Here is a 15,140-nt window from a genome sequence, read left to right as displayed (position 1 = left end):
ATTTCAATTTTTATTCCCCTTTAAATATGTCATTGGGGGGCTATAAAGTATATTATGGCCAAATGGTTCAACGTGAAGGGAAATCTTCCAAGGCCTTCAAAAATATTTTAAAGAAATGAATTCTGAAACCCCGTCTCAAAAAAAAGAAAGAAAGAAATGAATTCAAGAAAAACAGTAAACTTTTGGCCAGGCACAGTGGCTTATGCCTGTAATCCCAGCACTTCAGGAGGCTGAAGCAGACGGATCACTTGAGGTCAGGAGTTTGAGACCAGCCTGGCCAACAGGTTGTAAAACCCTTTCTCTACTTAAAAAAAAGAAAAAATTAGCCAGGAATGGTGGTGCATGCCTGTAGTCCCAGGTACTTGAGGGGCTGAGGCATAAGAAACGCTTAAATCTGGGAGGCAGAGGTTGCCGTGAGCCAAGATTGTACTACTGCACTTCAGCCTGGGCAACAGAGCAAGACCCTAGTCCCTCCCCCACCCCCCCAAAAAAAGGAAAAAAAAAGTAAACTTTCAGGGAAGGTAAGCAGAATATCATAGAAGTTAACAAAGAACATTTTGGATACTTACCACATGCAAAGCTTGAAGAGGGTAGAACTTAGCACTTGTTGAATGAATGAATGAACAAAGGAACAAACTTATATGTGCCTGGGTTTCCATCCCAGCTTCACCATATTTGACCTTGAGTTCTTAAGTGTCTTTGCTTATCCTCAGTTTACTCATCTGTAAAATGGGAATATTTGTGCCTACCTCTTCTTGTAATTGTAGGAATTTAACCAAGTAATGCATACAAATAAATAAACTCCCTGTTTGGAACAGGGTGAACTCTCAACAAATGACAGTCATTTTAAGAGCTCTCCTAGGATTGACTGATTTGGCTAATGCCTAACCAAACAGATCTAACAATGAAATCATCTCAAATGACTTCATAATAGACCAAATCTTTCTATATTGACTATATTATAAATCTGTGTTGTTCTTTTTGTGAACCCAACACTGTATTACACCATGAGACATCCTCTAAGATTATCCTTTACTCTGAACTAACATAAACTTTCTGCTAATTAGAAGATCTCTTAGAGGATATACTCTGATAAGCAGAGTTCAAACTCATACAAAGTGTAACAGCTGCTCACCTTGTCTGTCCAAGGTATTGTGACTTGTGGTCAAATGCACACAAAAACCAGAAAAGGACACTCCTTTCTAACATTTTCTTAATAATTAACTTTCAATACAATTAAATTAAATTATACTATATTAAATTAATTGTAAGTAATTTCTCCTGGAACCTACAAATTAAGCATATCCTGCAAGTGCAGCTAATGTTCCAACCACACCTGAAGAAATTTTATCTATGCATGTAAACAGAGTACATATATCTTTGGATGCCCTGGTCTCAACTAGTTAAAAGCCAGCTTAAAAAAATCACATCGCATTTATGATTAACATGGCTTTAAATAGCAATGGGAACTTTATTCCCCCACACAATGATCAACTACTGTTCTCATTGCAACTGAAGGTATTGAAAAGATAACCTAGTTTACTGGACAATTTCTACAAAGGCAGGGTTATAAAATGTCCATTTTTTTTCTGGACAATAGTTTTAAGTTATTAACATAGCTGCATATATAATCAAGTTATCTCCTGCCTGGACAGAGAAAAATGGGAAGATTTCTAGAATTTGCAAAGAGTTTTTGTCCTTTTTACTTCATGAATCACTTAGCAAAAGCCAGCTATGTACTATTTCAAATGTTACTACCGCAGAATGCTACTTGACTAAAAGATTTTCCTTTCCTTCTTCCTCCCTCCCTTCTTTCTTCCCTTCTATCCGCCTTTCCTTCCCCCCGCCTTCCTTCCTTCCTCCCTCCTTCCCTCCCTCCCTCTTTCCCTTCTTTCCTTCCTGCCTCCTTCCTTTTTACAGGGACTAACACTACAACCACAGCCTCACCACGCCCCTCGTTGGAGGAAACAGGAAGGCACACCATGCTGTAAGCTGTGGCAGATGCTCAGGGCACGTGGGGTTGAAAAATGCTGTTTGGAGTCAAACACTCAGACTCCGCATTCACACAGCGATTCATTTACAGAGCTTTACTAAACTACGGGCACTCAGAAATAGTCAAACTATTCTTGCTTCAACCGAACCAAAGGCCCTGCGGGCCTCGTGAAAGCTCAGCCAGGTGCTTTGGGAAGCTGGGAGGAGGAAGAGGGATCCGTGGAAAGAAGCACGTTCACACCATGGCACTGAGGCCTCTGGGCCGAGCTATCATTTAAGCGTGAAACGAAGGGGTCGTAGATTCTGACTAATGCTGAGCCTTTCCATGGGTTACCCAGTGGAATCTCATGGCGACACCAGGAAATCGACTTTATACATGCTCTTTAGGAAACGAGGGACACAGGGTGAAAAAAGCTAAGAGTGTTGCCAGGGCTCGCGCCAGCGCCGTCAGACTCCTGCGATGGAGGACCTCCAGGGCCTGGCGTCAGCGGCTTCACGGGGAGAAAGAAAAGCCCCACTGCTGTGCAGAAGCCTAGGCCCGAGTGAGGCGCCTGCGAAGGCTGCCAGTAGCGGAAGAGAAGGGGCGTCCTCGGAGCTGCGCAGCGCTCGCCCGCGGTAGGTGGGCGCGGAGCTCACAGCCAAACGCAAACGCTGGCGAGAAGCCCCAGCCCCCTCCGCCAGCCCACTCGCTGCGGGGAGGGGTTTCTCACGCCCCCCCGCTCCTGGGAGACTGCACCGGAGGTCGGAAGGAAGCGGGGCGAGGATGAGTCATCCCGCCTAATTCCTCCTTCCCGGTCCCCTACCCTCCGCACGCCGCCCCCTCCAGACAGAGATCATGCAGCCGCGAGCGAAGACACCCCTATCCTCAGACTCCACTGAACCCCCTGTGGCCTGCGGAGACGAGGAGACGGACGGGTCTGGTGGCCAATGAGAGCTTCGATCTCTCACCCGCCGCCCAATGGGCCGCGACTCCTGGACCAGGGCGGGACTAGGAGGGCAGGAGGGGGCGGTCGGGGCTGGCGCGCGGCGCGGCAGCTCCGCGGCTGCGGCTCACAGAGCTAGCGCTTCTCCGGGTGTCCACGCCAGCACGACGCGGGAAGGCGCCGCCGCCGCTGGCCAGGGTGCTGGACAAGACGGGCCCCTCGGCCACCTCGCCAGCTCAGGCACCCTCTGCAGCCGCCGCTGCCTCCTCCCAGACCCGACCCCATGGAGGAGATGGAAGAGGAGTTGAAATGCCCCGTGTGCGGCTCCTTCTATCGGGAGCCCATCATCCTGCCCTGCTCTCACAATTTGTGTCAGGCGTGCGCCCGCAACATCCTGGTGCAGACCCCAGAGTCTGAGTCCCCCCAGAGCCGTCGGGCCTCGGGCTCCGGGGTCTCCGACTATGACTATCTGGACCTGGACAAGATGAGCCTGTACAGCGAGGCGGACAGCGGCTATGGCTCCTACGGGGGTTTCGCCAGCGCCCCCACTACCCCGTGCCAGAAGTCCCCTAACGGCGTCCGCGTGTTTCCCCCGGCTATGCCGCCACCGGCCACCCACCTGTCACCGGCCCTGGCCCCGGTGCCCCGAAACTCCTGTATCACCTGTCCCCAGTGTCACCGCAGCCTCATCCTGGATGACCGGGGGCTCCGCGGCTTCCCCAAGAATCGCGTACTGGAAGGGGTAATTGACCGCTACCAGCAGAGCAAAGCCGCGGCCCTCAAGTGCCAGCTCTGCGAGAAGGCGCCCAAGGAGGCCACCGTCATGTGCGAACAGTGCGACGTCTTCTACTGCGATCCGTGCCGCCTGCGCTGCCATCCGCCCCGGGGGCCCCTAGCCAAGCATCGCCTGGTGCCCCCGGCCCAGGGCCGTGTGAGTCGGCGGCTGAGCCCGCGCAAGGTCTCCACCTGCACAGACCACGAGCTGGAGAACCACAGCATGTACTGCGTGCAGTGCAAGATGCCCGTGTGCTACCAATGCTTGGAGGAGGGCAAACACTCCAGCCACGAAGTCAAGGCTCTGGGTGCCATGTGGAAACTACATAAGGTAAGTCCTAAGAAAACCCACTCCTAACTCCCTGCGCCTCCTATCATCCGGTTTTGCAGCAGACGGTCCCCGTCTCTTGCGCACAGCGCATCCCAGCGGGGGCGCAATGCAGGTGCCTTCGATGTTTACCTCCCTGGTCTGGTGCATTGCAGGAGGCATAGGGGAATCTTAACCAGCGCACGGGGAAGTTGAATCCCCCCTAGAGAGTTGTTGTAAGGATGCCTTAGAACGGGTCTCTCGGGGCGCGCTGCCTGCGAGTGGGACGCAGGGCGCCCCCTCTCCTCGGTGGGTCTGCAGCCAGTGGCCGCGGCCAGTGTTTGGGAAAGCGCTGCGTAGCTGGGCAGATCAGCGCCAGTGCCCAGGGCCGTTAGACACGCTCGAGGGCAGGGCGGGCTGCGAAGCCCCGGGGAGGGTCTGGAGTGGGGACGGTGGGGTCGCGCGGACGGCGGGAGTCTGTAGCTACTGGATAGACGCACCTGGTGAGGCACGGCGAAGGGTAGCGGGGTGGGCGCCGCGGGCGGAATACTGATGAGCCCGGCTCTGGGCCAGACCTGGCTTTCGAGCTGGAGAGAACGCGAGGTCCTGATGCCACGTGCTCAAAAGGCAGAAGGGAGGGGCAGCCAGTGGTTGCCATGGCAAAGGGAGGTGCAGGCTTGGGGCCGTACCCTTCCGGAGTTGGGACCTGGGACTGGAGTGACGGGACCGGAGTTTGCGCAGTCGCGGCCTGGAAGCCAGGCAGGTGCATCTCCTAGGGAAATCTCCTCCTCCCAACTACCCACACACCCACTTCTCCAGGATTCAACCCCTTTCTCTTTCAGTAGTTATATGTGCAAACTTTGGGACACCTGTTACCAGATTTATATTTCCGGTCTCTTTTGATGATATTTCCACCATGGCTAGACACAAAGAGGCTTTAGCAACATGTTAGGTAGCGCCACTCCTCTGCTCAAAACCCTCCACGCTTCTCAGCCCCTCCTTGGAATGGTCTATGAGGACCTCCATGACCTCTTCCATTTTGGCCCCCTCGACCTCATTGCCTTCCACTTACTCCCTCTGCTCCAGCTACACTGCTTCTTGCTGTTCCTCATGTGACATCAGGCACCTCCCCACCCCAGGTCCTTTGCATTAGGTGTTCACTCAGCCTGAAGTTCTCTTCCCCAGTTACCTGAGATCTGAGTGGCTCACTTAGCTGCATCCTTCAGCTCTTAGCTCAGATATCACCTTTGCGATGCCACCCACCAAGACACCCTGTAGTTCCTTCTCAGCTTTATTTTCCTCAGTAGTATTTATCCCTGTGTGGCATGCTATATATTTTAATTATCATGTTATTTTTGTATTTATCTATTGTTCTCTGTACACATACAGACATAAATGAAATGAGCCTCATGAAAAAGAAGATCCTTATAATATGCCCACACTGCTTAGAAGGAAGGGAACCACTCTTAAGGAGGTGTGCATGAATTTGATGTTCACTTTTTAAATGATCCATTTAGTTGGGGCTGTGGAGGGCAGGGCAGGAATTCAAGATGATTGGAAGGAGCTTTTCTTTACATCACTGAGTTGCATACCCAAGGATGAGATAAAGCAGTGACGATGCTGTTCAGGTCTCAGCTGTGGCCTCACTCAGTCTCCCAGCATTCCTTGGAGATTAGAAAGGGTAGCTTTTGCAAGTGGCCAACCCCAGAGTTAAGGCTGGAACATTGATATTTTATTCACAGCAAGAAAAAAAGTCATAATTTTCAGCAATCAGTGAAAGTTTTCTCAACTCCTTATCCCAGTTGAATGTGAACCATGTTTGCAGTCATTCTATTCTCACATATAACCTATTAAATCATATTAGTACTGATGGCGATTTCATTTAGCACAAATTTAAGCCTAACTGGGCATACACCACTGTTTTTAGAACAGTTGAATTTAAATTTTTGAAATTGACATTTAGTCTTAAAAGTTTTCAAAACTTTAGTTCACAGCCAGTTTTTTATTCATATTTAGATTTCACTTTTAAACTGCTAACTATAGTCTATGTTGAATTGCCCTACAATGTATCCTTGGAACTAAAAAATTAATCACTGTCTGGAAAAAGAGTCACAGCTAATTAGGATGGTTAAACCACAACATTATTTTTTTATGATGGAGAGCCTTTCCTTGATCCATTAAGACCAAAAGAAACCTTTAAATCTCTGTCAAGCCCCTTGTCAATTTGAAATGTTAAACCATTTGTTTTATTGGCATTAGAAATTATGAGTAGACAGACACTGGTGCTGACTGGGTTGAAATTTAGATGTCTATCTGCCAAAAAAAAGAGTGTTAAAACCTTTGAGATATGGCATAAATAGGCTATAAGACTACTTTATTCTCTGATCTTTTGCACATTTTTTCCAAAACAGTAAGTAGGCATAATTTTTGTTCAGTCAATATGAGGATTACTAAACTGCCAAGAAAAAAATAAGACAGAAGGATGACAGATTTTAACATTCACTTGTCATCTGTTAGATGAACAACAAACATTACTCCCCCACCTTATTGAATTAATAAGGAAGTTAATGTGTTAGCAGTCAGTTTCCTCATGTAGTTTATGTTTTAGTTAATGGTACTTCTATCTCCACAAAAGCTCATGGGCCAGAATTTCTGAGCCCTGCAAAAATAGGACAGCAAATAATCATAATAACTAGGTTTCCAAAGTATCAACACAGATTATTACTAGACCTGAAAAGTTTTCATTCATAGTCTACCATATTCGTCATTTCTACTGATAAAGTCCTGCAGATAAGTATTTCCCACATCTTACAAATTCAAGATATAATAAATCATTACACATCACATTCAAGATATCTTAAATCATCATCTTACACATTCAAGATATAAAATGGCTGAAGTTTGTTTTTTAAGTGGCATTAAAAATGTCACTGGGTGACAGACAAGACTGTCTCAAAATAAAATAGTTTTCAACTGGCCAGATTAAAATGTGTTTCAGATATTTGTGGCCTTCAGAAATCCATGAAAAATAATAATACATTAAAAATAATAATAAATACTGGTCTTATAAGTCAAATACCTGGTAGCAGTTTTTATTTAGTATCAGTACTTGCTATATTCCTTTATTCAACTTGTTGAAGAATTATAACACCAAAAAGTGATTTCGTAGACACTTTAAAATGGGCAATTGAAACCACTACTATTACTTTGTGATTTTAAGCAGTTCTCATTCCTAAATCCTAATGTTATCCTTGAATTCTTGGTGTTTCAATAGTCACCGAATCAGGGCTGGGCACAGTGGATCACACGTGTAATCCCAGCACTTTGGGAGGCTGAGGCGGGCAGCTCTCTTGATGCCAGGAATTTAAGACCAGCCTGGCCAACATGTTGAGACCCCATCTCTACTGAAAATACAAAAATTAGCTAGGCGTGGTGGCGTATGCCTGTAATCCCAGCTACTTGGGTAGCTGAAGCAGGAGAATCACTTGAACCTGGGAGGCAGAGGTTGCAGTGAGCCAAGATCTCACCACTGCACTCCAGCCTGGGTGACAGAGCGAGACTCTATCTCGAAATAAAAAAAGAAGTCACTGAATCAGTAATATATTTGTAATGATTCTTTTGTGTTCATGCTACTGAGCAAAGATTTTCTTTTCCTTTCTTTTCTAAACACTATTCATTCTTAATCTTGTCTCAAATGTTATTTTTCTCTTACCTTTGTTTTTATAAGTGAAAATTTGCAATTTAAACAATATTTTAAAATAAACTGTCAGTTAATATGCCTTCATTTCCAAAATATCCCAGAAAAAATATCTGCTTAGCTTTATGGTGGCATTTCATTAAATATTTAGGTAGCAAAATGTGTTATATACTGCCACTCAAAATGATATTTGGTTAACTATATATCAGCAGTAAACACAGTATAGTCTTTATATTCCTGTGGTAAACGTAACAGGCAGCAGATGTTCATGGTTTTACATTTCCTTTGATTTACTTCTAGTACAATTAGAACATTCGGTGTGCCATGTAAACATTTTTACAGATGTTAAGGAGACTGTTACAGAGAAGACAGTTATTCCTCTCTGTACCCAGGCATAATGGAAAGAACTAGATAACGGGGGATCCAGGTTCTAGAATCGATACTGCCACTTATTTGTAGGAAGTTTTTGCAAGTCTCATCACTTGTCTGTACTTCCTACCTACAAAGATGTAAGGAAGTTAAAACTGTATTTGTGAAAGGATTTTGATAAAGTAATTTAAATATTTATAATTGACTAATTTCAGTTAAACACAACCATAAACTATCCATGGAAAACAGAAGTCAGTGTCTCACCAGTCAACAATTACTGCATAAAAAATCTCATCCCCCAACTTGTGGTACTTTTCTGGATCCTTTCAGAGCATAGGGTACAGTCCAAAGCTGCTCTGAAAGGTGGTCTAAAAGAGTAAGCCTCTTCCTCATGGGTCCAGAGAGAATATTCGGTTGAATTAAGCTCAAGAAATAAGAATACTACACAAAGATTTATATATTAAACCAAAGTATTTTGGTTTTCTGTAAGAAAGCTAAAATAACTGATAAGGCTCAGTTATTTTTCAGATACTCCAATAAAGATATTGTTTAAAGTAGCAGAAATTGTTTCTCCTGTATATGCCATGAAAAGATGCTATTAATTGTAGTTTCAGGTCAAATCACAGTTTGCATAAAGTAAGAGGCAATTATCACAGCCATCTGTTCTTGTATAATGAGAATAATGTACAGGGAACACTTGTGCTTACCATTAGTTTAATAAATGGCACTTCCCTCACCTAAACAAGTTGATGGACTTTTCAAAGTATGCATACAATTTAACTTTGGCATACAGAAGGATAGAACCTATTACATGATAAATGTTTAAGAACCAAATAGTTATAAATAAATATCATTTGTTTATCAGTTTTGTCAAGGATTATTGATTGCAAGGATCAGAAACCCATTTAGGTGATCTCAGGGGATTTCATGGGAAGTGAAATAAAATCAACTCACAAGGAGAATGGAACTAGAAAGCTAGAAATTAAGATCACTCTCCGTATCAGTCAGGTTGGACTATGCTACAGTAACAAATCTCAGTGAATTATAACAGCATCTAATTTTTTACTTATTCATGTCGGTGTCCACTGAGGGCCTTTTTTTTTTTTTTTTGCTTTGGTATGTTTGTGTTGGTTTCCTGCTACTTGCAACTGAGAAGCCCTGACTTATAAAAGTGTATGAATTAACACATGTAAACACTTTTTTTGAAGATTCTAATTTTTATTCATCCTAGATATTGTCTTTAGAATATTATGCTTAGAAAGCTGCATTCTGATGCCATAAATACAAATAGAGGGGCAGTTTTAGATTCAGTGAAGCAGAAATCATATCATATTCAATGCTATCTATCTACCCATCCACCACTGGGTAGCTTTTATTAGCCTTTTGGCTGTTTTCTTTAGCTATTTTTATTGTAAAGTTGTTCACAAAGAGGCCTAAGAGAAATTTTATTTTTAACCAAGTCAAAATTACTCAACGTATGTAGTGATGACACTTTTAAGGACATTAGGCCAGATAAGAAGGTTCTGAAATCAAACTTCTGCCAATAATTGATGTGTTTATTTTCAAAGGCAAAAAAACCTCTGAAGGCTATGTATGAGCACTCCAAAATTCTTTTTGTTTTACCTATACTCTAGGTCACCATTTCTCAAACTATGCTCCCACAAATTTTCTTTAGTTAAATAAGTTTGAGACTCTCCATTCTGAACAGGCTGCTGGTAGTTCACATTGTACATTGTATCAATACACATATATAGACACATCCTGCAGCCTACCAAGCCACTTGATTCAATGTAGCATTTTCCAAATTTGTCTAACTTTGGAAACTGTTTTAGAGTGGCACACAAGTTTGAAGTACTCTAGTTCAGGCAGTTATTAATGAATAAGTTAGTAAGGAGGTGATTGTTATTACTTTCTTGTCTATGTAGATTAGAATACCCTAAAATTCCAGCCTGTGGATAAATGTCTGCAGCAAACCTATCCTTAGATCTTGTTAATTCTTAAAGCAAATGTTAAATGTTAAATTTATTTTATTTTTTAAACATTAAAAGTCAAAGAGGTAAAAATAATTAATGCAAGTTTTGTAGTATTTATATGTATGGACTGGAATACATGTTGCCCCCCTTTCTATTGTAAATAACTCAAAAAATGATTTTAGGCATGAGGAATATTAATGTAATGTAATAAAAAAAAACCCACTTCAATCTACTTTTGACTACTTTTAGGTTTCATTTATTTGATACCAAATGACTGGTCTAATTGAGTTTTTCATTAATCTTTGGTAAATAAAAATAAATTGTTTTAAAGATACTTGTAGTAGGCAGAAAAAGACAATATTAAAAGCTTAAAACTTTAACGTTGCTCTGGGGACAACACAGCACAACTTCTGAAGGTAAAATAAGTAGTACCTTGTCTAATACATTCCAGGTTTTGCTAATATTTTTATGTTGACATTTGGGGTCAATTTTTAATCTTAGAACAAGAATTTCTATAAAATGGCCACCACAGTGTACCTATCCCTACACTATCAGAGACCATCTAGGTTTTGTCAAGCGGCATATCTAATTCACGGGACATCTCAAAGCCAAAAACACTCCCCTGGGGTATTCTCACAACCCTAAACTGGGCCCCTATCCTAAACTGAGACCTATCTCCAAGTGAGATTACCCAAGAAAACCCAAGCAAAATATATTTAACAGCAAGTTTTCTTTTTTCTAACTGCATCTGTTGTCAGGGAAATCATCATGACATCAGTTCACTTTTGTTGCCTAGTTTTGCCTTCTTTTTAAACTATGGGGGTTTAAAGTGCAGCATGTTAGCTACGGATCTAGTCACAATCCTGTCTGCCTGCCTAGCTACTTTCTCCTTGACACCCTCTGATCTTCTCCGCAGAGCCCCTCCCTTCCTGTCCACTGGGCTTGCCCTCCCCCAGTTTCTTAGACCAGACCTTCCGGTCACCAGACCAACTAACCTGGCCACACCCAGTTGAGATGAGCCAGCCTCCACAGCCACAGACCAGACCAGCGTGCCAACCAGGAACCTGATGCTGTTCCCCTACTCACCAGAGTTACACCTGCACCAGCAGCATCCTCCCCGCAACCCCAGCTGGGTTTAATTGCAGACACTCTTTTATTACAGAGCTGCAGAGAAGGAATTTTCTTCATTTTGGCTGATTCATTTTAAGCTGAAAAAGCAAGAAAACTTTTTTTGAGTTTCTAGTCATGAATAAATATTTATTTTTCCCCCCTCCTCAACACGCCTGTCTCAAGAAACTCATCCACTCCATGATTTCAATTCCTGCTTGTACCTGATTGTCTAAAACAGATATGGTCATCTCAATCCCCTTCCTTTTCACAGTTTGTTCCCAGACTCTCTTCCCAGCCCTATCACCTGTTCACCTCACCCTCCTCCACAGCGTCCATATCTGTGTTCTAACCCTGAGCATCCTCCCAATGTATTATAATTGCTTCTGTGAGAAATCTTCCACTGAACCCTATCAACTCAGTGCCATAGACTGTTTCTTACCTATCTTTTTTTTTTTTTTTTTTTTGAGACGGAGTTTCCCTTTTGTTGCCCAGGCTGGAGTGCAATGCGGTGATCTCAGCTCACCGAAATCTCCACCTGCCGAGTTCAAGCAATTCTCCTGCCTCAGCCTCCTGAGTAGCTGGGATTACAGGCATGTGCCACCACACCCAAGTAATTTTTTGTAGAGACGGGGTTTCACCATGTTTAGGCAGGCTGGTCTGGAACTCTAGACCTCAGGTCATCCACCTGCCTTGGCCTCCCAAAGTGCTGGGATTGCAGGCGTGAGCCACTGCACCTGGCCTTCTTATCTATCTTCTTTTACTCTGTTTCTATACTTAGTAGAAGTTAGATAAAGGTTGGTTCAATGAAGAAAATAATCAGTAGAGGAAGATTAATAACCAGCAATATAACCCAGTATTTTAAATTTCTCAAATTAGCCTGACAGTAATCATTAAATTTGAAAACCTGTATTTTATACTTTTTGATAAAATGTACTGGGCACTTACTACATGCCAGGCACTGCTCTGAGATTTTCACAGCATTTTCTCATTTAATCTTCATAATCCACACATCTTCCTGTGAGAAAACTGGGACATAGGAAGATTTTGAGGTCACACCAGTTGTAATTGGCAGGGCCAGGGTTTGAATCCTGGCTGTCTGACTCTACAGCTCACATCTTTAGCTGCTGTTCTGTTCTACTTTCTGATAAGCCCAGGAAGTATATGACCTATAAAAGCACAGCTTTATGAACTTACAAACGTCAATGACATAACAAATAACTGGACTCCTTTAGTTCTCATGTATGAAAATTACTGAGAAATTGAGTCATTTTTCTCCTAAGTTTCCTTGTGACAAAATAAATTTAGAGAAGAAAATATGGTGCAGGAGGAAAGAGGTGACAAGTACGTTGAATATTCCACAGACCAGATCATTGGAGGTACAGGCCTGATTACCTTGTAGGGGTTCATCCTGCCTCTCTGTCAGAACTGAGTAACAGATAGGCAGTAAGATTCTACCAGCTTGGCCATGGAGTCATCGTCCCTTTTCTAACAAAGTAATGCATCTCAAAATTTACAGACCAAAAAACCATAAAGTAATAGATTTTAAAAATAAAAGTCCATAGGCATTTTAAGTATCTTTATTTCTACAGATCTAAACATTTATAAGTCAATTTTTGAAAACACAAAATATGTTTAAATCTATAAGCAAGTATCTGTTTATTTTCCATTTTTTCTTGTACCTTTTGCCTATATGGTTAAAAGAAAATACATGTATTCCAGTTTAGAATAGAAACCTGACCCACCTTTGACCATAAGTATAAAAAGGAATATGTTAACTAGAAGAGGATGTTTAAGAATGGATTTAAACACTGCCAAATAAAGTTGTTTTTCATAAGCCTTGCACAGAAGCAGAACTGCATGTTTTATACTAACAGTTCTGATCAAAGAAGAAACTTCCTTTTAAAGAGTTGGCTTTGGAAATAGAATACTAAACATTGTTCTTTGGTGTGGGAATAGCCACCTTCTGTCAGGAGTACACATAGATGGTTAATTCTCATCCACCACTGATTTATTCCTGTGACGCTGACTTTCTAGCTGGATAGCATCAGTTCAGCTTTATTGAGGTTTTTGCTCATCTCCTCTCACTTTTACTTTGCTTGCAGCCTGCACTTTAAAAAGTAACTGTTGACACCAAATATTCATTGCTCATTCCCATGCTCCAGGACAGCCTGAGAGAATAACACTGTTCTGACCTGCACTATCAGTCTAAGGCATTATTAACTCTGAACAAAGCGGGTTGCAGAGAGGAGTAAATGGCAATATGGGGAATTAAACGTTTTCTTTGTAGAGCAGGTCTTCATAACAGGCTTTGTGATTTTGTAGGGAGCAAAATCTTGGTTGGTCAAATATACACAGGCTCCACTGTAAGCCCAGCTCATCCAAATGACTCTATGACATAATCTGCCTCTTTTGATTGTCTGTACTTTAGTTTTTTTCATTAGTGCAAATAACCGACAGCTGATTTTACTATAGATACGCATAGTCCATTACCTAGTACTGCTGATATTAATGCAGTCATGAAGGCATATCATTTCATAAAACGAATAAAATGGTGTCACTTATGCTGTCCCATTATCTTGGAATAATGTTATCCCAAGAGCATTAGTCACATACAGTCAAATGTAAAACTGGACTTTCATCCAATCTAATAAGTCTAAGGTGGCACAGATAAATCTATGGTGCTTTTAACAAGCAGTTATTATTGATTTTATTGACCATCAGTCATCTAGCCAAGACTTAGGAAATATGATAAACAGCTTTCAGCACATAATCAATGCAGTATGAAGCTGAATGATGTTTACACACTACTTTGTGTCATTATGGAATTGAATCTATCATTGATGAAACTAAAACATTATTCATTATTGAATAGGATCAAGAAATGTGGAACATAGAAACTTGTGCGAACACTAAATGTCCAGGCTGGCTTCACCAAGCTCAATAAGCAAGGGTTCAAAAATGGCGACATGGATTTCTGGTTGCTCTGGGCACTACATATGTTTTAAAAGTGTGGAAAATTTTGAATTGATAGTAAGCTCTTGCTATTTAGATATAAAGACTCTTACTAAAACTCTTGGTATTAATTGTCAAATCAGTACATAAGTATTTCACATATATTTTTGAATACTATCAAGCTAAAAAGAAAATGAATTTTTCTAGCATTGAGAATACCCTCAATTCTTGTTTACTTACCATTCATTATTTGATGTGATATTAACACAACATTTTGAGATTGCTATTATTATTTTCAAGGGGTTGATTGATGGCCTAGAATCATGCAGCTTGACAAAGGCAGGGCTTCAACCTAGGCCCTGTTTAACTCTCAAGTCCATTGTACCACACTAAATAGTATTTTGGTGAAAATGTATCTCAAAATGTCAGAAGTTCACATTTTTTGTTTTTAAGGTCATAGCCATTAATCAAACATTTTGCATTGAACCCTAAAGCTCACTGGCATCTCAAGTTGGACATGTATCTCAACTCCCTCAAGTTCAGGATGCCCAGATCTGAATTTATCAATTTCCATTTTGTAACTCAAAGATTTCCTTTTCTTACTTTTTGAATAGGAACCAAAGAATGCAAGTATCTTAACTCCACAGACGTGCAAAGAATGTTGCTGCAAAGTAGTTAAAACTAAGGATCTCAGCTTGGCATGGTGGCTAGTGCCTGTAATCGCAGTGCTTTGGGAGGTCAAGGAAGAAGAGGCAACATACCAAGACCTGGTCTCTAAAAAAATTTTTTTTAATTAGCTGGGCGAGGTGGTGCATGCCTGTAGTCCCAGCTACTTAAGATCCTCCGAGGCGGAAGGATCGCTTGAGGCTAGGAGTTTGAGATTACAGTGAGCCATGATCACACCAATGCACTGCAGCCTGGGTGACAAAGTGAGACCCTGTCCTAAATTTATTAATTAATTAATTAATTTAAAAACTAAGGATTTTAAATAAACTACTTAAACCCCACACATATTTCAAAACATAGGTATTAGAAAACTAAAC

At 42.0% G+C, this 15,140-nt stretch overlaps 1 protein-coding gene across 5 annotated transcripts in view; it reads left to right on the top strand.

Annotated features, from left to right (window-relative positions):
* Positions 1-3,044: 3,044 nt before the first annotated feature.
* The window catches only part of TRIM9 (tripartite motif containing 9), a 121,552-nt gene continuing 109,456 nt past the window's right edge, over positions 3,045-15,140 (top strand). For all 5 annotated transcript variants that reach the window (XM_064365867.1, XM_064365866.1, XM_012451066.2 and 2 more), the window contains exon 1: positions 3,045-4,020. In XM_064365867.1, coding sequence (XP_064221937.1) covers positions 3,199-4,020 — 822 coding nt within the window. In that variant the 5' untranslated portion in view covers positions 3,045-3,198. The remainder of the gene's footprint in view (positions 4,021-15,140) is intronic.

The sequence above is a fragment of the Aotus nancymaae genome, unplaced genomic scaffold, assembly GCF_030222135.1.
Source record: "Aotus nancymaae isolate 86718 unplaced genomic scaffold, 86718_ANA_hifiasm-v0.15.2.pri h1tg000062l, whole genome shotgun sequence".
Classification (NCBI taxonomy): Eukaryota; Metazoa; Chordata; class Mammalia; order Primates; family Aotidae; genus Aotus; species Aotus nancymaae.
Note: the sequence above shows the minus strand (reverse complement) of the source record. Positions and strands in the feature narration are given on the sequence as shown.